The sequence below is a fragment of the Dasypus novemcinctus genome, chromosome 12 (genome assembly GCF_030445035.2).
Source record: "Dasypus novemcinctus isolate mDasNov1 chromosome 12, mDasNov1.1.hap2, whole genome shotgun sequence".
In the NCBI taxonomy this organism is placed as follows: domain Eukaryota; kingdom Metazoa; phylum Chordata; class Mammalia; order Cingulata; family Dasypodidae; genus Dasypus; species Dasypus novemcinctus.
The window spans coordinates 97,349,629-97,376,452 of record NC_080684.1 but is presented as its reverse complement, the minus strand read 5'-3'; the positions used below and the strand labels follow the sequence as shown (position 1 = coordinate 97,376,452).

Sequence of the window (26,824 nt, the reverse complement as noted above, 5' to 3'; positions counted from 1 at the left end):
AGCTCGTGGCGTGGCGCTGGGCGTTTGCGCGGTGGTGTGCGGGCGGTGCGCGCGCCCTCAGTGCCAGGTGTGAGCGGCCAGGCGCCCCGGCGGGCGGGCGCTGGGGGCTGCGGGAACGGACCCCGCGAGCCCCGGAGAAGGAGTGTCCCGGGGCGCGGGAGGGTGTGGGCGCGCGGAGCCCCGCCCGGAGGCCGGGCAGGTGTGGGCGGGCCGCCCGGACCCCGCGGCAGCCAGGCCGGGAGAGCCGGCGGGAAACAGGAAGCTGGGGGAGGCGCGGCCGGACGGCCGGAGGGAGGCGTGCGGGCGGACGTGCGGGGTGACTGGCCGGCCGGACGCTCGGCCCGGGCCGGGGCGGCGATGTGGGGCGGCCCGGGCAGCCCCGGCGGCCTCGGGGACGAGGGCGGAGCCGGGGGCGCCGCGGGCACCGCCCCCCTGCGCCGGCGGAGCCGCCGCCCGAGCGCGGACCCGGGAGCGCGAGGAGGCTGCGCCCGGTGGGGTGAGTGCCGGGCGTGCGGGGACTGCGGACCCGGCCTGCCGGGCGCGGGGGAGGGTCTCGGGCGACGCCCGAGGTGGGGCGCCCGTGCCGACCCCCGCGCGCCTCTCGCCCGCAGAGCCCGGGGACGCGGCCATGCCGGGCGGGGCCGAGGCCGGGGAGGCGGAGGAGGAGACCGCGGCTGGCTCGGGGTCCGAGGCGGAGGAGGACGCGCTGTGGGAGAAGATCGAGGGCCTCCGGCACCGGCTGGCCCGCGCCCTGAACCCGGCCAAGCTCACGCCGTATCTGCGCCAGTGCCGGGTCATCGACGAGCAGGACGAGGAGGAGGTGCTGAGCACCTACCGCTTCCCGTGCCGCGTTAACCGCACCGGTGAGGCGGCGGGGGTGGCGTGGCTGGGGGTGCTCCCGGGCCCTACGAGGGCGCCCAGAGCCCTGGCGCCATTCCCGGGGGCTGGTGCCTGGGCTTGGTCTCCGCCTCCGTAGAGTGGGCCGTGTGGGGTGCCTGCTGTCTCCCCTTCTCCTGAACCCACAGTGTGGCCCAGCGGGCGCCCCGTCGTACCCACAGCAGTGCCAGGGGCTTGTGTGTCTTGGGTTTCCTCCCACTCTCTGGGCCCCAAGTTAGCTCAGGTTGGATGTAGTTGCCTGGGGCCTCCTGGTCACAGCTGGCAGACTTGGCACCTTTCCTGTGCTCTTTGATCCCTCAGGGCTCTACCTGCTCCTGCCTGACTCACTCCTTGGAGAGTCATTTCTCCTTAGGGCTCCAGACCCATCTCAGCTTTATGAGGGTCCCCTTTCCCACAGGGTGGGTCTTTGAACTGGGTCTGGCAAAGGAATGAGGGTCGAATGGGGGGATTTCAGGCATTGGCCACTGCGAGAAGCATTTTCCTTCACTTCGGGGGGCGGAGGGGCTTCTCTGTGCCATGGAAAGGGCGGGCTGCTTTGACCGCAGGTGCGCGCTGGGGTGTTGGGAACTGCTGCAGCCCAGGTGCCGTGGAGGCGCCCTGGCTCTCCGGGCCTCGGCAGACAGGTCCCCCTGCCAGATGTGTTGGGACAGACCCCTGTGTGTGTCACTGGCTCACAGATCTGGGGATTGCGGGCCCTGGGGCATAGGGGGAGGAAGCAGCCAGGCCCTGGAGGAAGCCCTCACCCCGACTTCTGGGCATCCTCCAACCCCGGCGCTCCCCAGGGCGCCTGATGGACATCCTGCGCTGCCGTGGCAAGCGGGGCTACGAGGCCTTCCTGGAAGCCCTGGAGTTCTACTACCCCGAGCACTTCACGCTGCTCACGGGCAAGGAGCCCGCCCAGCGCTGCTCCATGATCCTTGGTGAGTGGTCACTGGTGTCTCCAGATGCCAGTGCAGATGCTGAACAGACCTTGCGGGAGGTTGGGGCACAGGTGGAGGCACAGGCTGAACATGGGACTGGGATTCTAACCCAGATGGTCTGGTTCACAGCCCACGTGCTTAACATGCCTGCTCTTTCCCTTGAAGATGGTTTTCAGACATGTATGATTTCAGACATGTATCCATGAGTTTATAGTTTCTTACAAAAATCAAGATGTTCAGGCAGCTTTAAAGTAAGAAACTCTTCACTTCTTTACCTGACTCTGCTGTAACAGTTTGGTGAGTCTCCTTTTTCTTTGCCTTTATACACATACCTCTTTTAACAAACACATGGGATCATTCTGTGTGCATTGCTCCAGATTTTGCTTTTTTTCAGAACAGCTGAGTTGGGGGATTCTTACATGCCTTTAAAATAACTGCTCAGTGTTCATTAGTGAAGTTGTGCCATAATTAATTTAACCTATCCCCTCTTGATGGATATCTAGGTTGTTTCCAGTTTTGTATTATTATAAACAATGAAGCCTAGAATATTCTTGTATGTGTATCTTTGTGCAAATGTAAATGTGTCTAGGTTCTGAGCAGCAGAATTTCTCAGAGAGGGTGTGCATTTTAAACATTAAGTTAACATACCTCCTACCAACAGTGTGAGTGCCCCCAGTATCATTTTTAAACATTTTTCACTAGCCTGATATGTAAAAAAACAAAACAAAACAACAATGTTATTGTTTAAATTTGTACTTCATTGAGAGATGCAGTTTACCTCTTATAATGTTGTCATGAAGATTACTTAAGTTAATGTTTTCTAGCACAAAGACCGAAGTCAACAAATGTTAGTGATTATTGCTATTATTACTGATGAGTTTGGGCATATATTCCTATGTCTGTTAGTTTTTCTTACTATAGGTGGGTTTTGCTATGCTTCTATTAGGTTGATTGCCTTTTTTCTTCTTGATTTGTAGGAACTCTTTATATATTATGGTTCTGAATCCTTTGATGTTGTAAATATTTTCTCTCATTCTAGTCACTTGCCTTATAACTTTGCTTACTATGTTTTCCATCATTTAGAGGTTTAAAGATTTTTTAATATAAATTTGTTTATCTTTTCTTTTATAGCTCCTGGATCTTGCACCTTGTTTAGAGGGCCTTCTGTACCCAAAATTTATTCTAGGGTTTCCTTCTAATGTTTGTATGGTTTGCATTTTTTGGTGCAGTATGCTATCTTCCTGCATTTTTTTTTTTTTTGCCTGACCTGAATTTTCTCTCCCCTGTCCTGGCAGATGAGGAGGGGCCCGAGGGCCTGACCCAGTTCCTGATGACAGAGGTGCGGCGGCTGCGGGAAGCTCGCTCGAGTCAACTGCAGCGGGAGCAGCAGCTGCAGGCGCGGGGCCGGGCGCTAGAGGAGGAGCGGGCAGGGCTGGAGCAGCGGCTGCAGGAGCAGCAGCAGGCGCAGGAGCGCTGCCAGCGCCTGCGGGAGGACTGGGAGGCAAGCAGCCTGGAGCTGCTGCGCCTCAAGGATGAGAACTACATGATCGCCATGCGCCTGGCACAGCTCAGTGAAGAGAAGAACTCGGCGGTGCTGCGCAGCCGTGACTTACAGCTGGCGGTAGGCCTTGGGCGGGCAGAGGGGGGAGGCTGGGGAGAGGGCAGCCTGGCAGAAAAGAACGGCAACCTGGTAGCCAACCGTTTCCCAGAGACACCGTCGGCCCACCTTTTAGCCGTGGGCATGTCACTTCACTGCTCTCGGTTTCCTCATCTGTAACAAGGGGATGTTGATAACACTTACTGGATTTTACCAGTGGTTCTCAACTGGGGGCAGTTTATCCCCTAGGCACGTTTGTCCATGTCTGAAACATTTTCGGTGTCACAACTAGGGGTGCTACTGGCATCTGGTGAGTAGAGGCTGAGGGTGCTGCTTCCCATCCTTCCGTGCACAGGACAGCCTCCCCCAACAAAGGATCCCTCAGTCCACAGTGTCAGCAGTGCCGAGGCCAAGAAACTCAGTGAGTTTGAGACCTGAGCAGCGCATAGCTCAGTGCCCAGCCCTGGGCTGGAACTCCACCTGTCTCGTTCCCCGCTGTTGTCACTCTGAGGTTATCGTGAGCTGACTGCATGCCTTGCAGTTTATGCACATCTTGCTGTTTACTCCTCACTAAAGCACCCGGCGCTGCGTTCTCATTTCAAAATCCACAGAGGGAAGGGGTCTGGCTCCCGGTCCCACAGCTGGGAGGCAGTGCCACCTGCATTTGGCCTGGCCGGGACACCTGGCCCGGCACTGGTGACCCCACCACGCAGTGCTCTCTTCCCCATCCGGTGAGATCACTGTAATCCTCTCCAGCAGCAAGTGAGGCCACGCCCTTTCCCGCGGGAGAAACCGAACCTCGTTTGCTCGCTTTCTTAGTGCGACTTAGCGTGGGGGCAATACTGGTATTTTACTGCTTCAGGGAGTTGTCTAAGGATTTCACGAGCGCGTCCATGTCAAGGGCTGAGTGGGCCCATGGTATACAGTAGGCCCTCTCCAGTAATACTGAGCAGGGCTCGAGTGGATTCTGAGTAGGAACCTGAAGTCCCCTTGCCTCCCGGGCCTCGGTCTGTGGTTGTGGTGCTGCGGGTAGAGGCGGGTCCGGGTGGATGACGGTTGGCATGTGAGGCTGTAGGTGTGGGTGCACCACTCTGCGGGTGCCTGCGGCTGTGTGTGGCTGGGTGGCTGGATGTCTGGGGGACCTGAGTCCGGGTCGGGGTGCTGAGACCTCAGGGTGAAGGGCGTGTGGAGGGTGTAGGTGGCCGGTTCGCTGGTGTGAGTGAGCCTGAGGCTGTTGTCCATCACCTCCTCAGTGCTGGGCATGAGGTGGCAGCTGCCTGAGGCGGATTGAGAGGAAAGGGTGGAGGGCAGGGCCGGGGGCACAGGCACAGGCTCCAGACCTGGCTCTGCCGCTTACGGTGCTGCATGAGCCAAGCTTTCTCTGTGCCTCAGTTTCTTCATCCTTAAAGCAGGAAAGTGAGTGACCGGGTGACATAACAACCATATAGCACTGCCTGCACGCTGAGCACGGTCCTGAGAACTTTCCACGCACAGAGCCCTTTAATTTTCAGCAGCCTCTGGTAAGGGGTGGGGGGCATCATCTAACCATGTGCAGATGAGGAAACCGAGGCACAGAGCAGGTGGTTAAGGCCTTTTCCCAAGGTCCCGAGACTGCAGAATTTCTGATTTTGCTCTCGGCACTGCTCAGCACCTGGACGGGTGGTTCCTTCTTTTGCTGAGACACACGTGGGGCTTGCTGGGAGGTTTTCTTGGAAGGAGAAGACAGCGTGACAGCTGCTGGGCAGGCGGCTGGGAGAGGCTGCGGCCGTTGCGGGTTGGCTGGAAACTCTTCGGGCTGGTGTGACTGTGAGTTGGAACTTGTGGACTGGCGGGGGCGTGCATGTGAGGGCGGTGGGCATGCCCTGTGTGTGTGAGGCCGGCTGGGATCGGCTGGGGGGCTGCATTGGAGAACAGGACATTTGGAGCCTCTGTGTGTCTGCAGATTGGCTGTGGGCGCACATAGTGTGACCGCGTGAGGGTAAGGCAATGTGCCGCTGCATAGATGATGACTGCTTTTTCCCAGTTTCGAGGTAGATTGTAAGGGGGAAATAAAATTTATAGATACGGCTTTCTTTAAAACTTAACTGCCGTGACTACCATAAATTTGCCGTAGCTTTAGGGAGCTTTGCTGCCACAAAGGAGTTGCAGGTGGATATTAACAGAACAGCTGGTTCTGCCTGTCTTGGCAGCTTGGGTCACCTCCCCCCGTGGGCAGGTGTGCCGGTGGCTGCGATTCAATACTGGGTTTTATAAGGTGCAAATTTAATGAGCTGTTATTTCTAAGCAACATAAATTTACAGAGCGGATGCTGTAATTTTGGGCTAAGTGGGTTTGTACGCCGGGATGAGATGCTTCCGTGTTTCCTGGCGTCCAGCGGACACTCCCGGGTGCCCTGTCCCCTGAGCTCGTTCTGGGAGCCATCTGGCTGCGGGTCGGGCCAGAGGCCACGGTGTGTGGCTGCGGTTTCCTGGGTGGGTGTGACCACATTTGCCCTTGTAACTAGCTGTCTTTCTCCGGCGATTCACAAAGCATGTTTTGTGAGTGGAAAGGAATGCCCGAGTCATGAATTTCTCTCTGCGTCCTTTGTGGAGGAGGAGTGGACTGAATTTTTGGAACTGCCTGACCCGGCCTCCAGAACGCACAGCGTGTGTGTGTGTGTGTGGGGGGGGACGGGGCTGGCAAATCATTTTCCGAGAGGCCAGGGCACCAGTCAGGCACCAGACGCCGGCATGCCTGTGTGTAGCTCCAGAGGTCATCGTGACCTTTTCCCAGCAATGACTTCACCTTGCAGCCTGCCACCTGCGGCTGCTCTTGTCACCGTCTGACTTCACACCTTGCACGGATTTGGGAAAGGGTAACCCTGGATGGGTCCTGGCAGCTTTCGATCCAGCCCATTACAGTTCAGAGGCCTCTGCCCAGCCACTGCCTCGTTTGATTCCTGCAACACTTTGGGAGGCATAGATGGTGGGGCAGGAAGATTCCCATTTTACTAATGGGAAAACTGAGGCCTGGGGGAAGCGAGTAACTTGCTCTGGGTAAAAGTAGACAAACCAAAACTTGAACCCTGGACTTGGGGCTCTTGACGTGGGCACACCAATGGCATAATCTTTCTAAGGACAGGCTCTGTTAGGGATTTCTTTAAGGGAGCATCAGACTCAAATCTGTTCCATGAGCGTGTGTGAGCAAGGGGGCAGCTGGGAGGGGCATGGCCTGGTTCCCGTGCTCCCCTAGGAAGGCTCTCTCCTGGGCTGGTCGTGGATGTGGAGGCCGAGGCAGAGAAGGGCCATGACTTGTCTCAGGCCATACTGAGTTAGGGGCAGAACTGGGCACAGATGAACATTTTGTGATGCGGCACATCCGCCCACAGGCCCTTGAAATAGAGATTCCCTTGGGAGGGTGGCCTCGGCCTTGCTGTCCCCTTCCCTCCTTGGTGCATCTGGCCAGTCTGTCCCATCTTCACGGACAGGTCCTGGGAGGATGCTTGCTCAGGCCCTTCTGGGAATCTGGGAGGTGCCCCCTGTTGACCTTGCTGGTGGCTCCTGGTGCCCCTACCCTCTGCTCTGGGCTGACCCATGTCTCGGGCCGCAGGTGGATCAGCTCAAGCTCCAGGTAAGCCGTCTGGAGGAAGAGTGTGCACTGCTGCGAAGGAACAGGGGGCTGCCCCCCGGGGCCGAGGACAAGGAAAAAGAGCCGGACAGTGCGGACCTGGTCTCTGAGCTGCGCGCCGAGAACCAGCGGCTGATGGCGTCGCTGCAGGAGCTGCAGGAGGGCCTGCAGCAGGTAGGAGGGGAAGTGCTGGTGGGGCCGGCATGGGTGGCTTCCAGGAGGCTTCTGAACTCCCTGAAACTGAGCACCTGATTTTGGGTGTGAGCATTTTTCTGGGGAGAGGGTCCCCAGCTTTCCTTGGATTTTTAGAGGAGTTTGTGACCCTGAGAAGGTGGTCCGGGTGACCCCAGGGCTTATTGGGGTCCCATGGCAGGTCCCGGCCTGCCCCTTGGTCACAGGGAGTGGGGGGATGGGAGCCAGGGCTCTGGCTAGTCATGGGGTTAGGGGTACCAGGCTGGGGTTTGGGCCTGGAGGCTGGCTCATGGGCTCAGAGTCCACCCACTGTCAGCAGGGCTGGGAGAGGCTTTGGAAGTAGCCATCCGTCGCTGCCCTGGGCGCGGGCCAGAGCCTGAGAGAGAGCCGGCCTGGTTCTTGTTAAGAATGAGATCCTGGCTCTGTCAGAGTGGGCCCTGGGCCACTTACGACATTTGCACCCACATGCTCCCTGGGGGGTGGGCAGGCTGGAGGTGCCACACCCTCTCTTCATGGGGGTGAGGGGGAAGGAGACAGGGATGAGGCCCCGAGAAGTCCAGGCCCTGGCCAAGGTGGCAGAGCTAGTCGGGTGGGGCCCTGGGGGCCCGAGGGCCGGAGCGGGGTCTCCCCCAGCCTCCCTGGGCCAGATACTGAGGCGGCCCTAAACTCTGACCCCCAGGAGGCCAGCCGGCCGGGGGCCCCCGGCTCCGAGCGCATTCTCCTGGATATCCTGGAGCATGACTGGCGGGAGGCGCAGGACAGCAGGCAGGAGCTGTGCCAGAAGCTGCACGCCGTGCAGGGCGAACTGCAGTGGGCAGAGGAGCTGCGGGACAAGGTAGCGTCCGCCGTCGCCCTCTGCCACCACCCCGCCCTTGGTCCCCTTCTCCTGCTGACAGCCCGGCTCTTGGGGTCCTGTTGAGCTTCAGCAGTTCCCTTCATCTGACCTTCCCCGAGTACCAGTGCATGCCGGGCTCTGTGCTAGGCCTCAGGGAATGTAATGCAAGCAGCGTGCTGGGTTCCTGTGCTAAGAGCCATCCATCCATTCATTCATTCATTCGTTCGTTCATTCTCAAATAGGTATTGAGGCACCGTCCTAGGCCCATGGGATGCATCAGTGAATAAAACCAAGGTCTCTGCTTCCGGAGAGTAAATTCTAATGGGAGACAGACAGTATGCCATCCACATAATAAATCACTTATTTTGGGTAGTGGATGCTTGGCATTGTGGAAGAAGCAGAGCAGGGGAAGGGAGCTGGTTGCAGTTTAAATGGGTTGGCTGGTGGGTGTTGTTACTGTGCTGTTGTGCCCGTTTTACAGATTAGGAGCTGAGGCCCAGGGAGGTGAGGTCAGGGGCCCAGGGCCTCCAGCTGGGGCAGGGGAGCCCTTGTCACGTCAGGGCTCAGCCCGCCTGACCCGGGGGCCCAGCCTCTCTGGCCCGTGGGCACCTGCTGGTTGGCTTCCCCCTTATCCCTGGACAGGCCCAGGATGCTCAGGGTCTCCCGCCGCAGCTGTGGTCTGACCCGGGCACACCCTGCCCCGCCCGCAGTACCTGCAGGAGATGGAGGACCTGCGGCTGAAGCACCGCACGCTGCAGAAGGACTGCGACCTGTACAAGCACCGCATGGCCACCGTGCTGGCCCAGCTGGAGGAGCTCGAGAAGGAGCGGGACCAGGTGAGCCCAGCCAGCTCAGGCGCGCAAGGCCCCGCCCCGGGCATTGGGCCTCCACGGGGGTCCGTGAAGTGGGCAGGACTAGGATTGTAGAAACAGACTTGATCAGGCCCCCGAGCGGTTTAGGATGGGGCTTGGAAGCCCGGGAGAAACAGACACGGGACTTGAGCTCTTGAGATCTGCCAGCCTTGCAGCCTGAGCCCTATCTGTCTCCCTTGAGCTGGGGCACTTATATCCTGGCACGGAGCTTGCAAATATTTGCTAATGAACAGATTCTCAAGAGTTCTGGCTCCCAGTCCTTGGACACTATGCCCTTTCCTGCTGCGGCTGGGGTGGGGGCCAGGCTGAGACCTCGAGCCCAGGTCCTCCAGACCCCCAGTCCTGCTTGCGCGAGGCTCTCCATGCAGCGGGCGAGGACAGGGATGCTATCCTTGGGCCACGGTGGAATCCCAGCATCCCCACTAGAGGGGTTGTCTACAGAGTAGTCTGCAGTCCTCTGGTGGGCTTGGTGAAAATACACACTTGGGGCTTTACCCCAGACGTTCTGATTCAGGAGGTCCTGGGCAGGGCCCGGGAATCGGCATTTCTCCAGGTTGCTCCCAGTCCCTGCGCCCTGAGGCCGTGGGTGGCAAGTCTGGGCCATGGCTCAGCTCTCAGGGACCCTGGTCCTCACGGTGGGAAAAGCGCCTGGATACAAGCAGCCAGGCATGAATCCCGGCACCGCCACTAACCGGGATGCTGTGGCTAAAGCCCCTGGCGCACAGTGGGTCTTGATCCTCGTGAAATGGGCAGAGCCTGGACTCCGAACCAGACCGTCCGGGTTTGAATCCCAGCTCTGTCCCTGCCGGCTGTATTCCTCTGTGCCGGGTTTCCTCTGAAATGAGAATAATCGCGACATCTACCTTACGGAGTTACTGTGCAGACCCGAGGAGCTGGGGTTGGGTCCGGGGCCTGGCGCAGGAGGAGCTCGGTCAGCGATAGCTCTTCCTGCTGGAGGCGCCCGTCCCCGCGAGGTCAGTGGCCAGGATGGCCGAGCCCGCGTGGCTCCGGCCGGCCCCCCACGCCCTCCTGCCCGCTCTCCCCAGGCCATCCAGAGCCGCGACCGGGTCCAGCTGCAGTACTCGCAGAGCCTCATCGAGAAGGACCAGTACCGCAAGCAGGTGCGGGGCCTGGAGGCCGAGCGGGACGAGCTGCTGACCACGCTCACCAGCCTGGAGGGCGCCAAGGCCCTGCTGGAGGCGCAGCTGCAGCGAACCCAGGGCGGCCCTGGCCTCAAGGTGAGCAGGGCCTGGGCGAGGAGGCCGTGGGCTCGCCCTGGCTCGGGAGCTCGCTGGTCTCGGGAGGAGCTCTCGGCCAGCGTGGGGAGTGGACAGGTCTGGGCGTGGGTGTGGGCTGGGGCCTGAGGCGTCGTGAGGGGGAAACGTGGGCGGGCTTCTGGGTTTCTGGGGTGCTCCTGGCTGAAGATTTCCTATGTAACTTGGCGAAGCTTGGCTGCCCCAGTAGCTTCTTCAGCTTCTTGGAAGGTAAAAGGTGGGACCTAGAAGCCCCTTAGAGACCAGCTGATCCAGTCCCCTATGGCACAGGCTAGAGAGGGTCAGGGGCTTGCCTGCGGTCACATGGCCAGCCAGCTCTGGGGCCAGGCCCGGACCCCTTGGCCACCAGACTCTGGCCTTTGGGGTGTCTGCCCCCACTCTGCCTTTTCCTCTTGTGGGGTTGCCCAGCGGCCAGGCATTTGGTCAGTGGAGCCTGGAGGAATGGGATGAAGGAAATGTGAATCTGATTTCCTACTTTGTAAAACTTTTGGTGGCTTCTTTGCTCTCAGGAGTGACAAAGCCTTTTATCATGTCCATGTGACCTGCAGGGTGGGCCCCTCACCTGTCACTCTCTCCAGTCCGGTTCTTTGTTTTTTCTTATTTTTTTTCTTTTTTTCTTTTTCCAGCCCTGTTCTTTGGGTCTCAGCCATCAGGGCCTTTTACTTCCAGTCCCGGGCCCGAGTTCTGCAGGGCCTTGGCATGTACTGCCTGGAACCTCTTCCCTCACTTTACCCTCTTAGTTCTTACTCATCCCTGAGTTTGCAGTTCAGACCGTACATTCTGTGAAAACCTTCCAAGGCCCCCGGGCTGTGTGGGGCCTTCAGTGCTTCTCTGCCCCGGGCACCTTCCTTCCCTGCTCTTCGTGCAGCTTGGGGCTGTTTTCTCCATCTGTTTCCTGGTTTACAGTTGGTCTCCCTCTCTGGACTGTGTGCTCCCGGGGACCAGGGTCTTGGCTCGCTTGTTTCCGTGTGCTCCGGGGCTGGCACTGGCCGGCCCTCAACCCACCTTCTCCTCCTGCCCTCCTTCTCCAGGCCTGTGCCTCCTCCCACTCCCTGTGCTCCAACCTCAGCAGCACCTGGAGCCTGAGTGAGGTCCCCTCCCCACTGGGGGCTCCGGACGCAGCTGGGGAGATGGCCGTTGTTGGGGGAGCGGAGCCCCACACCTCGGTAAGACACCCACCTCTGCTGTGGGATGGGGAGGGGGGATGCCGATCACATTCGTACAAATACTGACATGCAGGGTGTTTTCCAGGGTACGGGCAGTTCCATTTCACAGGTGAGGAAACTGAGGCCCGGGGAGGCCAGGTGCCTTATTTGAGCTCACCCAGAGCCAGCTCGGTGCTGGGCTGGGTACCGGGAGACCTGGGGGGGCTGCTCACCCGCTGTGGTCTTGCTGAACTCCACGGGCTGGGAGCTGTGGCTCTGGGCAGGTGCTGGGCGGTGGGGCTGAGCCCGGCCCTGTCGGTGTTGCAGGAGGAGGCCACAGACAACGAGAAGGAGATCAACCGGCTCTCCATCATGCCCTTCCCCCCCAGCGCCGGCTCCATCCTCCGTCGGCAGCGCGAGGAGGACCCTGCACCCCCTAAGAGGTAAACGGGCCCAGGGTAGGCTACAGGCAGCCGCCTCCGGGGACCCCGATGCCAGGCCCGTGCTGGCAGCCACTGCCCCGGTAGCCGATTGACACTTTTACTGCCTGTAAACAGCTGGTGCCCCTGGAAAGCCAGGCCACACGTGTGGGAGGGGCACGGGTCAGAGGTCGAGACAACGCCAAAGAGCAGAGTGCACGCATGCCCCCCCCCCACCCAGTACCCTGGAGGGAGTCACACCTTGAAGATCCTAAACGCAGGAGGAAGCCTGATGGTTCAGGACTAGGGGACACGGATGGCGTTTCAAGGGTCTGAGACCTCAGGCCAGGAGGCTTGACCCCAGGTTCAGGCCTCGGCAGCCAACGGGCCAGAAGAGCCAGCCACAGCCGCCGACCAGGCCAAGGGCGAAGGACCTGCCTCGTGGTGGCCGCTCCTCTGGCACTTCTCTGCCCGTCACTTGCCCTTGATTTAGTCTCAAGAGGTGGGGGCTCCAGAGGTCGTGAGCAGCAGGGGCTTGACGGGCTGTGAACCTGTCACCACGGGTCTGCAATACCGAGGACATGGTCTAGTAGGGCGGCAGACCCCGGAGCCGCGAGGGACGATTCAAAGGAGAGGGTGGGTGTGAGACGGGCGAGAGGGCCAGGAGGCCTCCCGAGGGGCGCGTCGGAGCCGGCTTTTTTTGGCTGCTGTTGTTTTTGTTTATTTTTTGTTTTTGGAGCTGGCTTTTTTTGGCTGTTGTTGTTTTTGTTTATCTTTTGTTTTTGGAGCTGGCTTGGAAGGTCAGGCCAGGGCCTCCTAGCACCTTGCAGCCGAGGTCTGGGCTTTGACTTCCTGCCCTGTGGGTTTAGGGGAGATGGGTGCCCTGGGCCCGGGACCCGTGCCTTGGGCCTGGCCTGCATGTGTGTGGGGCCTGCAGGAGCCTGTGGGGGACCTGGAGACAGGAGGAGGGTGGGGGGGCGAGCGCCCGCCATGCCTGACCGCCCGCCCTCTCCCACCCTCTGTCCAGGTCCTTCAGCAGCATGTCCGACATCACAGGTACCAGCCCTGGGGGCTCTGTGGGGAGGGTGGTCTGGGGCGTGGCTCTGCAGCCCACCGGAGGCCTGTGCTCTGCCCCTGGGGACAGTGAAACCTGGCAAGGGTCTGTGTCCCCTTCCTTTGGCCGCCCCCTGCCCTGGTGGGGCAGGAGGACCCTGCTTGGCCTGTCTGGGGGGTGAAGTCATGTCTCCCCCCCTGAGCCCAGGCCTGGTCCACACCCAGGTCCCAGCGTGCAGTGGGGGCTTTTCCTCAGTCCCGCCCACCCTCCACCCTTTCCTGGGAAGTTAGAGGGTCAGCCAGCAGGCCCTGGCCTGGCGCTGAGCCCAAGGATCTCAGGTGCTCCTGGGACCTCAAGGCTGCCGACACCCAGGCCTTACCTCAGCCCGCCCCGGTTTCCCAGCCCGGGACCCCTGACCTCCCTCCTCCCTCCCCCTCTCCCCAGTTTCCCAGCCCGGGACCCCTGGCCCTCCCTCCTCCCTCCCCCTCTCCCAGGTTTCCCAGCCCGGGACCCTTGACCCTCCCTCCTCCCCTCCCCCTCCCCCCGGTTTCCCAGCCTGGGACCCCTGGCCCTCACTCCTCCCCTCCCCTTCTCCCCAGTTTCCCAGCCCGGGACCCCTGACCCCCACTCCTCCCCTTCAGGGAGTGTGACACTGAAGCCCTGGTCCCCTGGCCTCTCCTCATCCTCGTCCTCTGACAGCGTGTGGCCTTTGGGAAAGCCAGATGGCCTCCTGGCCCGGGGCTGCGGCCTGGACTTCTTCAACAGGTACAGCAGCTGCGGGGGCTGGTGGAGGTGGGGCTGGGGGGAGATGGGGCGGGTCTCACTCCTTGAGAGAGGGTGCGCAGGGGTGAGAAAGGAGGGAGCACTGAGCGCTGCTTTATATAGCAGCCAGATCAGTAAAGCCTTCAGACAAAGGTAGATCTTGGGTTCAAATCCTGTCCCACCATTTATCACCTGTGTGACTTGGGCTGTCACTTCACTGCTCTGTGCCCCCTTATCAGTTTTGTTTTTTTTTAAAGATTTATTTCTTTATTTATTTTACTCCCCCTCACCCAGTTGTCTGTTCTCTGTCTCTATATGCCACGTGTTCTTCTTTGTCTCCTTCTGTTGTTGTCAGCAGCACAGGAATCTGTGTTTCTTTTTGTAGCGTCATCTTGCTGTGTCAGCTCTCCATGTGGGCGGCGCCATTCCTGGGCAGGCTGCACTTTCTTTCGCGCTGGGCGGCTCTCCTTACGGGGCGCACTCCTTGTGTGTGGGGCTCCCCTACGCGGGGACACCCCTGCGTGGCAGGGCACTCCTTGCGCACATCAGCACTGCACATGGGTCAGCTCCACACGGGTCAAGGAGGTCCGGGGTTTGAACCGGAAACCTCCCATATGATAGGTGGATGCCCTATCCATTGGGCCAAGTCCGCTTCCCTCCTTGTCAGTTTTAAGAGGCACCAATGATCTCTTCTCCATGTGGATGTTTTCTATTCATTTAAAAAAAAATTTTATTATCTTTTTTTTTAAAAAAAATACATAGATCACTATTGGTTTTTAAAATTTAGTTCTTATCACGTTAACACATATACAACATAAAACATAAAAGCACACTTCAGTGGCATCTGTTACCTCACGGTGCTGGGCCACCACCACCAGCACCCTTCACCGGACCCCTCCGTCACCCCAAAGGGTCGCTCCGCAAGTGTGGGGGAGGCGTGGAAGCAGGGCACCCAGCTCTGCCAGGCACCGGGCCCCGTGGGTGCCGCTGTTATCCACAGGTGCCCTCCTGTGCCGTCCCTGCCCTCCCCCCTCCCTGGCTCTGAGCCGCGGGCACGCCCACAGCTGGTCTGGCCTCCAGCCTGCGACACATTCACGCCGAGCGCAGTGCGGGCCGAGAGCTCTGTCAGCGCCGGGGAGTGGCCAGTGGTTCCTGGCTGAGCTCGGAGGCAGCAGAGGCGGAGCTGAGGACGTGACCTTTGAACTGGGCGTGGAGAGGGAGCTGCAGGGAGGGCAGCTGGGTGGCTGTGGGAGAAGGGGAGAGCCGTGGGTGTCGTGGGTGTCGGGGGACGCGCCGGGAGCTTGGTGGTGACTGGGGGCGAGGGGAAAGGTGAAAGCGCAGGCTGGGCCCAGCCCCTGGAGGCTTCATGAGTCCAGCAGGAAAAGTGTGGACTTTGGCCTGTCGACCCGGGAGAGCTTGGGAGGGTTTAGCTGTTACTAAACGCAGGGCCGGCTGCCAGCTGCCTTACGGGAGTCTCTCTGCCCTGGAAGGAGAGTGTAATCATCATCATAGCGGAGGAAACTGAGGCTCAGGGCGGTGAGGTGACCCGTCCAGGGTCACACGACTGGACGTGCCTGAGCCGGGGTCCAGAGCGACCTGATCAGATCCGGGGTTTAGACGGGGCTTAGGGAGCGCTGGGCATCAGCGCTGGAATGTGGGGGTGCTGGGCCCTGAGGGCCGCGGCCTCCTGCCTCCTGCCAGCAGCTGGCCAGGCCCCGCCCCGCGCCGCCAGCCTGCCCGCGACATTGTTTCTCCCTGCGCAGGACGTGCTTCTGCGGGAAGGGGTGGAGGTGCCTCCCTTCCTGCCCACCGCGGCCCTCCCTCCCTTCCTCCAGCAGGGGTCCTGGCTGCCGTCCAGGGGGCGCCGGGTGGGGGCAGAGCTGCGGGAGTGGGCCCCCGATCACATGGGGCTGTGCGGCCTGTGCCTGGGGAGGAGAGAGCAGGGGTGAGAAAACAGATTGGGGTGGGGGAGACACAGAAATGGGGGTTTCTGGGGGGGGTGGACTGAGAGCAACAGGTGGGCCCAGCTGCCTAAGGACTTGACCGTGGCCAGTGCCCGGGGGTGGGGGCTCTGTATGAGTCACAGCCGGGTGGGCAGGAGCAAGCGCCCTTCCCACATCTGACACTGGCTGCTGTGGGGCTTGGGCAAGCCGCTTAACCTTCTAGTCCCTCAGTTTCCTTCTCTGTAAAATGGGACTCCTGCCCCGACTTCAGGGTGGGTGTGGGGTCCCAGGGTTCCAGCTGAAGTGCTCAGCACCACGGGGGGCTCACAGTGCTGGGTCTTAGCTGTTACTGCTCCTGCTGCTGTGTTCTAGAACTCTCAGGGCAGCCCTGCAGGTCTAGTATTTTTAACCCCACTGCACAGATGAGGAAACCGAGGCTCAGACAGAGTCAGGAGTATGTCCAGTCACAAGGCACTTGGTGGTGGGGGTTCCAGCGTGCCTTCCTCCCAATCCCGTGCTTCCTGCTGGGCCACCACATGGCCACCCGCCGCTGCCTGCCTGTCTTGTCCCTGTTGCTGCCCTTCTCTGTGGCCTGGGGCCTGGGGGCAGGGTGCTGGGGTAGGCTGAAGGATGGATGGATGGACAGATGGACGGACTGGATTGCTGAAGAGTGAGCATTGGGCTCTGAGGGAGGGGCATGGGCGGGGGTGCTGCCTCTGCAGGCCCCGCCCCTCCCCAGGCTGGTCCCAGAGGCTCCTTGGCCTCTTCTGTCCTTGCACAGAGTAGGGCTGTGGTCAAGAGTGTGGGTCATTTCCTGACGCCACCACTCACAGCCATGTAACCCGCAGCTAGTTATTAACTGCCCTGTGCCTCAGTTTCCCTCTTCTCTACTTCTGGAGGATGAAATGAGGTAACCTCTGGGACACGCTTAGCACGGTGCCTGGCACACTTAACCAGAAAGTGTCCCTTCAGCTCTGTTGTCAGCAGCATGACCAGCGCTGTAATGTGGGGGCTGAGGGCAGTGGGGGAAGGATCCCCCTGCAGACTGGGTGGTCACAGAGGGCTTTCTGGAGGAGGTAAGTGTCGAGTTGGGCCTGGAAAGATGAACAGTGGAGAAAGTGGTAGCACATGTGTGATGAAGGGGAAGAGGGAAGGTAAGACGGGCAGAGCAAAGCAGGGCAGACTTGCAGAGAAGGGAGACCCACAACAAGGGGACAAGACCCTGGAGGGTATAGCTGGAGGCGGCAGCCGCTGGAGCAGTGGCTGGACCGGGTCCTAGAGCTGGGGTCCCCTGTGGGCCTGGAGAGTCAAGAGGGTTCAGGGCTGGGGCCTTTCCTGGGGGACAGGGCGGCCTCTGGCCGGGGCAGGCCTGGTGTCCTTAAGTCTAAGCCCTCTAGGATCTGAGGGCTTCCTCCAGGGCCCTGGGGGGTGAGGAGGGGGCTTGACCCATCAGGAGCTCAGAGTCGAGGGTGAGGGTCTTGCCTTTTCCAGCTACCTGGATCCCTCACCTGGTGGCTGGAAACCCCACCTGTCCTTCCCACGGCCCGGCAGGGCAGGGTCGGGCCCTTCAGATTGTGTTCCTGGAGCTCGGAGCAGGCAGCGTCCCCCAACTGCGCTCCTCGCTCTGCTCCCGCATGCTTGTCTGCCCAGGCCATCCCCAGGTGGACCCTGAAAATGCTGAGCGTTGGTGCCCAGGGGAGGCCCAGGGGAGGCGCCTGGTCCTCGGATGTCTGGGAGTGGGGTGCGGCGGAGCCGGGGCTCCTGGGCGTGGCAGGGCTGGCATGCGCCCGGGGAAGAGCTGCGACGCGCGGGGCTGGCCTGCGGACGGCGGCCCTGGGCCTCGAGCTGCACGGAGGGGTGGGGCGGGTGGAGGCCGGCGGCAGGGGTGGGGGAGCTGGGTGCCTGGCTGTGCCCTGGGCACTCCCCTGGGGTTGCCTGTGGGTTTAAAAAATGTGGGGAAACCGAGGGCCAGAGAGAGGCAACTTGTCCTGGACCCACCTGGTGGCAGCAGACGCCTTCGTTTTATTGCGCCCGCATTGCACACCCAGCACCGTTTTAAGAGCCTCCTTGACTTACCCGGTTTGGTTTGGTTTCGTGGTGAGGTGGATAGGCGCAGATGGGATTAGCAGGTTAGAGGTGACGCAGCTGGCCCGGCTGGCCCTGGGTTCCTGCTGGTGACCTCCAGGCCACCGCTTCCCCCAGGGGTGCCAACTGGGTTAAGGCCACGCCCACAGCGAGTTCGTCTTCTGCTGAAACCCAGCACCCATGCCTGACGCAGAAGGTCACGGCCGTGGCAGAAGGGACCTGGGGGAGGCAGGCTTAAACTTCCTAGTCTCTCCATTGAAAAGCAGTGCTCACATAAATAAAAAAATAAAAACTAAGGAATTAAAAATAATAAAAAAGAATAAAATTTAATAAAGAACAAAAAATTTAAAAACCAGTGCAACAAGGTTTTGCTTCCAGGAGGGCAACAAGGTGTGACTAAATGAGCCAATAAACTCAGCCCTGGCCCTGGTCGCTGTCCTGCCCCAGCCCCCCCCAGGCCTGGTGCTCTGTTTTGACGGAGGGGACAGCGAGAGCAGGGGGTGGGGGCCCAAGTTCCCCGCCCCCCAGGGTGCCTTCTGGATTAAGACCCCGCTGTCAGCAGAGGGCTGTGTGGCCGTGTCTGGGGAGGTGGGCAGCAGGCCCCTGGGCCCTAGATGGGCTGCCTCTCCAGCTGGCGCCCACTGCCGACCCTGGCCCACTCCATCCCCAGTGCCAGGCTCAACCTTCCCGGCAGGCCACGGGGCCTCCCCAAGCCTCAGCCAGGGTCAGGCAGCGCCCTGCCGAGGCGGGGCGAGTGGATCCCACTGCCCCAGCGCCCGCCTTGGTGCCCTCCGCATGCTGGCTCCGGCTGGCCTTTCCTGGGCGCTGCTACCTGGGATGGTCCATGAGTTCATCAGGGCAAAGAGCTTTGTGTCCAGTGCCTGGCCGTGGGCGGCACCCAGGAAGTGCTTGCCGCCCTTGCCGCCGCCATCCTGGGGTCCTCCCGCACGGCCTGCACCCTGTCCTCACCAGCTCCCACCCTGCCTGCGGCCGGGAGCGCTGCTCCCTTCTCTGCCTGTTCCCAGGGTGCTTGAAGTCTTCGCAAAGGTGCAGCCTGGATGCATCTCCCCCCCACCCGCGGGAAGCCCCCGCCTCAGCCCTCTCTCGTGCTTCCTGCCAGGTGGAGCCTCCTCTGTTCTCTGGGGTCCTAGTGGGAGCCTTTCTCCCTGGACTGAGCACAGCAGATGCGGATTAACGGTCCGCTCTGTGCGGGCCCTGTGCCTGGCGCTGGGGGTGCGCAGCTGAACTGAGTCGGAGCCTGTGCTGAGAATGTTCTTTCTCATGGAGGAAACCACAGAGGACGTGCAAAGCCGCCGTGGGGCAAATGCAAAGCGACCGTGCAGGAGACTGGACCTGAGCGCTGAAGGAGGAGCGGAATTTGCCAGACAGGAGGGCCTTCCGAGCAGAGGGCACAGCAGGGGCAGTGGCCCAGGGTGGGAGTCGTGGCATATTCGGGGACTCAGCTGAATCAAAGTACTGACTGGGCCCTCCTTCCTGTCCCCCTTCTCCCTTCTCAGGTCGCTGGCCATCCCTGTGTCTGGCTGGAGCCCCCCGGGGGGCCCCGAGTCACAGGACAAGAGCCCAGACGGCCTGCCGTTCACTGGGGATAGCTGGTCTGGGGTCGTGGTGCGGCGGGTGCTCTCTGGGCCAGGGTCTGCCAGGGCGGACTCCCGCGAGGTGAGCCCCTTACCCCTGAGCTGGGCGGGGAGTACCCCGGCCTGGGCTGGCCACCCTCTGTGGGTGGAGCAGGATACCTTGGCCGAGCTTCTGGGATTGGCTGGAGAGGAGGCGGGATTGGTGGTTGGCTGCTGGCCGCGCCGCTCCAGCTGCGCACATGAGCAGGGTTGGGGTGCTGCAGACTGGTAGCATCTGGGCAGATCCCAGCCCTGGAACAGGACTGGGCCAGGGAGGGCAGTGTTGGTGGGCAAGTCATGATGGGAGGGGGACTGACGGGGCTGCGTGTGCCCGTGCCTCTGCAGGTGGGGGGTCTGAATTAGGAGGCATGGCCACCCCCACGCCCCAGTCTTCCTCCAGCCCCAGAGTTGCCCTGTCAGGCGAGGCTCATTTCTTTCCCTCCTTGCCTGGGTTTTCCCGCAGCCACGGGCTGAAGCCGCTGGCCTGGACGGGGCATGCCTGGAAGCCGAAGCCCAGCAGAGAACCTCGCCCTGGACCCAAGCATCCACAGCCCCCTTCCTGACGGACTGGAAGGGTGAGTCGGGCCCTGTGCAGAGGCTGGCACGGGACTCTGGCTAGGATTCCCCGAAGGTCAGAGAGGGTGGCCCGGGAGACGGCCCATCCCGTGGTGCAGGCGGGAAACTAAGGGCCGGAGAGGGAGAAGGCCTCGGCCCAGCCCTCCATCGCCCGACTCCTGGCAGGGTACCCCTTGGACCCCCCACTGCTGCCTCCTGGCTGGTTATCTGTTCTCATACCTTTTCTCTGCCCCCTTCTCAGTAAGCAGGAGCACTAGATTAGGAGTCCAGAGACCTGGGCTCGAGTTCCGGTTCTGTCCCTAGTGGGCTGGGAGGCCTTGGGCGAGCGTGTTCCTTCCCAGCCTAGATCGTCACTTTAAGATGGGGAAGGGGGCGTCTTGAGAGGACCCGCGGCTGTGGCTCTACCACCAGCTGGTCCCTGACCTCGCCACCCTCTGGTCTCCCTGCTGCCTCCTGCCCGTCCGTACCTAGCCTGCCAGTCCTTTCACGAGGCCCTCGAAGCCTGGGCCAAGGGACCGGGCGCTGAGCCCTTCTACATTCGCGCCAACTTCCCCCTGCCCGAGCGGGCAGACCCCCACGCCCTGTGCGTGAAGGCCCAGGAGATCCTGCGGCTGGTGGGCCTGGCGTACAAGCGGCGGCAGGAGTGGTTCTGCACGCGGGTCGACCCCCTCACGCTGCGCGACCTGGACCGGGGCACCGTGCCCAATTACCAGAGGTGAGGGGGGCGGGGAGCCGGGCCTGGGACGGTCCTTCCCTCTTCCTGCAATCTCTCACCGTCCTCTGAGGCGGGCGGGGGGGCTGGGAGGGAGGAGCCGAGGGGCTCCCCTGCAAACGCGCCGTGACCTTCCCTCCGCAGAGCCCAGCAGCTCCTGGAAGTCCAGGAAAAATGCCTGCCCTCCAGCCGGCCCCGCGGTCCCCGCAGCAATGTAAGCAGGGCGGGGCGGGAGGGGCCTGGGGAGGGGGCCGGGGGCGGGTCGAAAAGGGTCACATGGGCCCTGTCCTCCGGCAGTCCCTGGGGGCTGCTCCTCTGCCAGGACTTAATCCTGGTGCCCCGGGTGGTTGAGATGATTGGGGAGACTGAGCGTGCCCAGTGCTCAGGGCGTGCCTGGCCCAGGGAGCACCGGGCAGAGGAGCAGTCACGGCCCCTCCAGTCCTGGGTCTGTACTCGCTGTAAACGGGGCTGCGGTCAAGAGGGGAGCGGGGCCCGCATCCCAGCCGTGCACCTTAGAGCTGTGGGACCTGGCACGTTCGCCTGATCCTGCCTCCAGCCTCCAGTCTCCTCATCTGTAAATGGGAGCTGAGCGAACGCGTTGCAGGCGTTTGAGAAGTCTTGGGAATTGGTGTAATTAGCGTCCCCGTTATTGGTTTCTTTAATAGTCAAGGTCATACTGTGAATTCATTGTCCAAGGCCCCAAGCTTTGTCTCCTCTGTACCCTGCAGCTCCCCAGTGGAATTTCCACTGGCAGGGCGAAGGATGGGAGCAGTGTGTGTGGCATTAGGCTCCTCTCCATGTCTGGGCCTCAGTGTCCCCATCTGCGCAGTGGGGGAGGGACGGGCCAGTCCCTAAGGCTCCGCTTGATCTGACTGGCTGACGGGCTGGCTTCTCTGTTTGCCCAGTGGTTGGCCTGGCCTGCCCGGGGCACTGGGCTGGTCCAGCACCTAGTGTGGAGGGGCTTGTTCTGCCCTGGGCAGTGGCAATGGGCCCCCCGTGTCTGGAGTCCCATGTCCGCTCTCCTCTCCCTTAATGGGGTGGAACTGAGCTCTCAGGTACCCCCTTTTCTTCCCCCTTTCCAGCTGAAGAAGCGAGCCCTGGACCAACTACGGCTGGTGAAGCCCAAGCACGTGGGGGGTCCTGCCGGGGACTCCCCGGAGCAGCTGCTGCTGGAGTCCTGCTCAGGTGAGTGCACAGGGGTGTGTGTGTTGGGTGGCAGGTGCCAGGAGGCTTCAGAGAGGGGGGTACTGGAGGAAGTGAGGCTTAGGCCAGATTGAGGAGAAGAGGCTGGGGGAGCGTAGGTGAAGGACTAGCAACTCTAAGGGGCAGGGGGTTGGGGTAGTTAGTTAGGGAAGACTTCCCAAAAGAGGTGGTGTTTCACCTGGGACCTTAAAGGGTGAATAGGAGCTTATTAAGGCAGAAGGCACAGCTCGTGCAAAGGCGCAGGGGCGTGACTGGGTCTGGGTGTTTGGAGGACAGGACAGAGGCTTTGCACTCGGCCCAGGGGACACGGTGGTCCCTGCCCTCATGGAGCTAACCCCAAGTGCCAATCAGATAAGCAGTTCTCAAGTGTGAGGCATACAGTGGGGGAGAACCGGGTGCCGTGGAGCACCTGCCGGGGGCCCTGATAGTCTGGGGGACTAGGAGCATGTGACCTGGATTCTAGAGGGCAAGTAAGAGTTAACTGGGCGGAGAGGGTCAGGGCCTGGGCTGTGCAAAGGCCTTGCTGCTTGGAGGCCTGCAAGGCAGGAAAGAGCCTGGGACGGGCATGCGGCTCACCACCTCCCCCGGCTGACCCGGCAGGGCTGCGCCACCCCATGGGGCATCGGGCCTTTTCCTGAGCATGGTGGGAAGAAGTCCCTGGTGCACTGAAAACAGAGAAGTGCCATGAGCTGCCTCGTTTTAAAAGCCTCCCTGGGTGCTGAGTGGAGAATGGCCTGTAGGGGGCAGGTGTGAGGCAGAGGATCGGAAGGCGCCTAGAGCTCTGCCTCGTGCGCGTGTGCACAGGCGTGCAGGAGCAGCAGCACTTAGCGGGAAGTGGGTGGGTGGCCGTGAGCTGAGGTTGCTGGGGGCAGGTGATTGGGTTTCTGGGCCTCGAGGGGGCTGGCCGTCCCAGGACGGGAGCCAAGGCCCAGCCTGCACCTGCGTCTCTTCTGCACCTCGCCCCAGAGCCAGAGCGGAGCCTCAGACCCTACAGCCTGGTGCGGCCCCTGCTGGTGTCCAGCCTGCGGCCGGTGGTGCTCCTGCCCGAGTGCCTGGCGCCCCGGCTGATCCGCAACCTGCTGGACCTGCCCAGCTCCCGGGTGGACTTCCACGTGTGCTCAGCGGGTGAGCCCGCGGCCGGGCGGGAGGGCTGGCCCCGGGCAGCCGGCCCCCGGGCCCTCATCCCGCCTCCCCCTCCTCCGCAGAGAGCCTCTCCGGGGAGGAGCAGTGCCCGTCCTCAGCCCCCGGAGCCCCCAAGGCCTGGCCTACCAGCCCCGGCCTGGGCAGCAGGATCCGCACCATCCAGGAGTCTGTCGGGAAGGTGTGGTGCTGGGCAGGGCACAGAAGCTGGTGGGCGGGGTGGGGGCCCGAGCGCTGGAGCTGCTCGTTCCGTGGCTCCTGGTGGGATGAGCAGGTGGGCAGCTGCTTCCTCACCTGCGAAAGGGGCGGGTTGGGCCCGTGGACCTCGTGTGATGAGTGCTGGCCGATGCATCGTACCTGTCCTTGTCCTGGCACTCCACACGGGCCCGGGCACTGGCCAGGGGCTCCAGGGCTTGGGTGGGGTGGGGTCACCTCCATCTATAGAAGAGGAGCCTGAGGTCTAGAGGGAGGACGTGGTTTATCTCCCAGATCCCCCACCTCCCCTTCGGTGCTTTCCTTCCAGCCAGGGCCCCTCCTGGGCGGGGCGGGGAGCGGGACTTGCCCCTGTGGCTGGGGGAGGGCATCTGGGGGGGGAGGGCAGGGCGTGGGGAGGGGGTCTCTCTGGGGCGGGGGTAAAATGAAGCCTCGGCCCCCCTCCACCCGAGAAGAAGCACTGCCTGTTGGAGCTGGGCGCGCGGGGCGTGCGGGAGCTGGTCCAGAACAACATCTACCCCATCGTCATCCATGTGGAGGTGACCGAGAAGAATGTCCGGGAGGTCAGGTGAGGTGGGGGCAGGGGGGAGCATCCTCCTCTCCACCTGCGCCCCGTCTCTCTGTCTCTCCATCTCTCGGTCTGCCTGTTGCGTCTCTTCCCGTGTCTCTGGTCTTGTTCTCCGATCCTCTGTTTCTTTGTCCCCTGTTGCTTCCGCATCTTCATTGTCCCCCCGCCCGCTGACCACGGCCCCCTCTCTCGGCAGGGGTCTGCTGGGCCGGCCGGGCTGGCGGGACTCGGAGCTGCTGCGGCAGTGCCGTGGCTCGGAGCAGGTGCTGTGGGGGCTGCCCTGCTCCTGGGCGCAGGTGCAGCCCCACGCCTGGAGCCACGCCGAGGAGCTGGCCAAGGTGGTGCGCGGCCGCATCCTGCAGGAGCAGGCCCGCCTCGTGTGGGTGGAGCGCCGCAGAGGAGGTGGCGGCAGCAGCGAGGCCTGAAGCCCGCCGAGCCTGTGGCCTCCTTGAGCCTTTCACTGTCCTCCAGCGGGAGCCCCGGTGTCTGGTCGAACTGGGTCCCCCCTCCCTGAGCCTTCCTAGACCCCTGGGCTCTCAGACGTGGCACCTGAGGGCCTGGCCTCTCCCACCTGAGCCCGTGGCTGGCACTGCCGAGCCTCTGGCAGCCCCGTGGGGCGGAGCTCCCGCCTGCCCTGGACCTGCTGCTCTGGGCCCTCCCTGTGTCCCACCTGTGTGTCTGTGTCCCCACTCGTGGGTCTCTGTCCTGTCCCCGGATGCTCTCTGGAGCGTCTGAATTCTCCCCATGTGCACGGGTTTGCACACCCAGGTTCTCAGGGCGGCGCACACCTGCCTCTCGGCTGAGGCCTCATGTTGTCCCTGCTCCTGGGCTCGCCAGTCCCACGACGTGCCCCACCCCCGGCGTGCAGGGGACCCCGCAGACCCCTTCCTCGTGTATCCTCCCTGCGTGGACACCGTGGCTGCCCTGGTCCACCATGCCATCCGTGTGTCCCTCGGGCCTCCTGCTGTGTCCGTGGTTCTCTCCTGTGTAAATGTCACACCCCCCCGACACTTGGACACTAACACGCGTGTGCTCCCTGTGAGCACACGCAGGACCATGTTCTCACGGCGCCCGCTCCCTGCTCTGCGTCCTGCCTCTCGGAGGGCCAGGTGGGGCGGGCCCGGCTGCTCTGTCACCAGAATGTACCGTGGCTCGTGGCCCTGAGAGGGCCCTGTCACTCCGAGGCCGCACACTGCGGAACATTAAACGCTGTTTGTAGTAGAAGCTGCTGGCCTTCTGTTCCCCTCTCCCCCCCATCGCCCCCCCAGATCAGGCTGACACCACCTCTCAGGTCCCCACCTGACCGTGGGGAGGGTCGGGTTTCGCTCCTGACTCATCCCGAGCCGCCCGCCATCTGTGCTGGCGTCACCTTACCTGCCCCCGAATGACTGATGGGGGCGCAGCCGGCCCCCCCCCCCCCCGCCGCGCCCAGCCCTGCCCACGTGATCATTGAAGGAGTGTTCCCTGGGGGAGGGACACTGAGGCCAGTGGGGGGTGGTTTCAGTGGGGGGCTGAGTGCTGAGTCCAGGAGACCAAGAGCAAACCCTCTTGTGTGTGCTCAGGCCCTGAGACAGCTGGACGGGAAAGGGGATGGTCGCCGCCATTGGGGGAAATCCAGGCCGGCTTACTGGAGTAGGAGCCCCTTAAGCGTGGAGGCTGGGATTCCTTTTCTCAAGAAGCAGCTGTTGGCCTTCTAAGTGCAGGTGACCGTCCTTGGCCCTGAGGATGATGTGCTTGTTGGGCAGGCCCTGCTCCAGGGGAGCGTGGATGGGGTATGCCAGGGGGAGGGAGTCTCTAGAGCAAAGGCTCAGGGGCAGAAAATGGGTTGGATTTGGCCACCAGGGTTACCGTAGGAGGTGACGCTGGGAAGTTGGAGGTGGGGAGTCCAGGAGGGGCTGTGCTGCTTGGGCTGCATCCTGTGGGCAGTGGGAGCCCTGGCGGTCGTTGGAGCAGGGCTGTGAGCGTGCAGGAGCTCAGCTTGGTGGTGGCGGGCCTGAGTGGGGGAGCCGGGTAGCAGGGAGAGCAGCAGGCGGTACAGGGTGCTCCCTGGCGCTCCTGGGCTGGGCAGGGCCGGGGAAGATGGGGTGTAGGGCCTGGGCCTCCACGTGTGACAGGCAGGTGGAAACGGGCTCTGAGCTTTGGAGAGGAGCTGGGGATTGGGGGTGTGGGTGTGAGGGGATCAGGGAAGCTGGGGCAGGGGTAAGGGGCCCTGGATAGCCGGCGAGGGCTACGGTCCCGTGAAGTGGGCACAGGAGGGGGTGGAGTGGAAGGAGGTGGGTGAAGGGCCCTGTGAGAGAGGCGGGGCCACGGGGATGAGGGCGCCTGGGAGGGCAGCGGGAGCCACCCGGGTGGAGGGAGGGTGCATGCGTCACAGAGGCCAAGGGAAGCATCTTCTTTCCCAGGGATGGGGTGTGGGGTGCGGCGGGCCGTGTGCTTGGGTGGAAGGACCCTCTGGAGTCGGCCCCAGCCTCCCCGCTTGCCATCGTGGGACCTGCAGGACCCCAGCCCCTCCCCAGGACCCTCCCCAGCGCAGTGGAGGTGCGTGACGTTGGGAGTGGGAGCTGGTGCTGGCTGGGGGAGCAGCCAGGCGGGGCGAGTGGCCCGGACACAGCCACCGCTCAGGGAACCTCAGCTCTTCCGGGGGAACAGCAGGGAAAGTGGAGGGGCCTGGGCTGGGGGCCGGAGGCCACCCCCAGCCCAAGCCCAGGGTGGGGCGGCGCCTGGGTAGTTGCACCCTAGTGACAAGGGTGCTCCCTGGGGATGGGTGAAGCCCGCTGTCCAGGAGTCAGGCTAATCTCCCTCCCTTGCTGCCCTGGGACTTCTTGGGTGTAGACTCTCCTGCCCCAGCTGAGCAGCTCTTCCCACCTAAATCTTATCTGTTCTTTGATGGCTTGTTCACACACTACCTCCATGAAGCCCACCTGGTTCTGCCAGCATTAGGGACTGCTCCTGGGCTGTGCCTCTTGCAGGATGGTGTCTGTGCAGCCGTCTCCGGGGAGGGCCGTGGGGTCCCCGGGTGGGGACCAGGCTTTGCTCGTTTGGGCAACAGCCTCCCCCGGGGACCTGGTCCTGTGTCTGGCCTGTGGACAGGTGGGTCCAGTGAAGATGCTAAGCCAAGCCGCTCACCACCTTCGTCTGGTCCCTGTGAGGTACCCGCCTTTCCAAAGGCACAGAGAA

General features: G+C 62.2%; 1 protein-coding gene across 4 annotated transcripts; it reads left to right on the top strand.

Moving 5' to 3' along the window:
• The first annotated feature begins 348 nt into the window (after window positions 1–348).
• On the top strand, window positions 349–24,871 carry CARD10 (caspase recruitment domain family member 10). Of its 4 annotated transcripts, none has more exons than XM_071219054.1 (22): window positions 349–496; window positions 612–863; window positions 1,680–1,817; window positions 3,113–3,438; window positions 7,003–7,194; window positions 7,892–8,047; window positions 8,758–8,883; window positions 9,966–10,157; window positions 11,225–11,359; window positions 11,445–11,468; window positions 11,666–11,781; window positions 12,785–12,813; window positions 13,453–13,576; window positions 19,119–19,278; window positions 19,699–19,810; window positions 20,283–20,526; window positions 20,668–20,737; window positions 21,606–21,708; window positions 22,693–22,851; window positions 22,932–23,047; window positions 23,535–23,647; window positions 23,844–24,219. In XM_071219054.1, the coding sequence occupies exons 1-22, from the start codon at window positions 358–360 to the stop codon at window positions 24,070–24,072; spliced, it is 3,255 nt and encodes a 1,084-aa protein (XP_071075155.1). In that variant the 5' UTR covers window positions 349–357; the 3' UTR covers window positions 24,073–24,219. The 4 variants fall into 4 exon arrangements, with proteins under 4 accessions (XP_071075155.1, XP_071075153.1, XP_058164771.1 ...); XM_071219052.1 differs by having other exon boundaries at window positions 13,411–13,576; XM_058308788.2 differs by lacking the exon at window positions 11,445–11,468 and having other exon boundaries at window positions 23,844–24,871.
• Window positions 24,872–26,824: the final 1,953 nt, after the last annotated feature.

Coding starts and splice junctions, on each gene's coding strand:
- CARD10 (XM_071219052.1), top strand. CDS start 358: ATGTGGGGCGGCCCGGGCAGCCCCGGCGGCCTCGGGGACGAGGGCGGA. Junction 497..611: donor AGGAGGCTGCGCCCGGTGGG/GTGAGTGCCGGG, acceptor TCTCGCCCGCAG/AGCCCGGGGACGCGGCCATG. Junction 21,709..22,692: donor GCTGCTGGAGTCCTGCTCAG/GTGAGTGCACAG, acceptor ACCTCGCCCCAG/AGCCAGAGCGGAGCCTCAGA.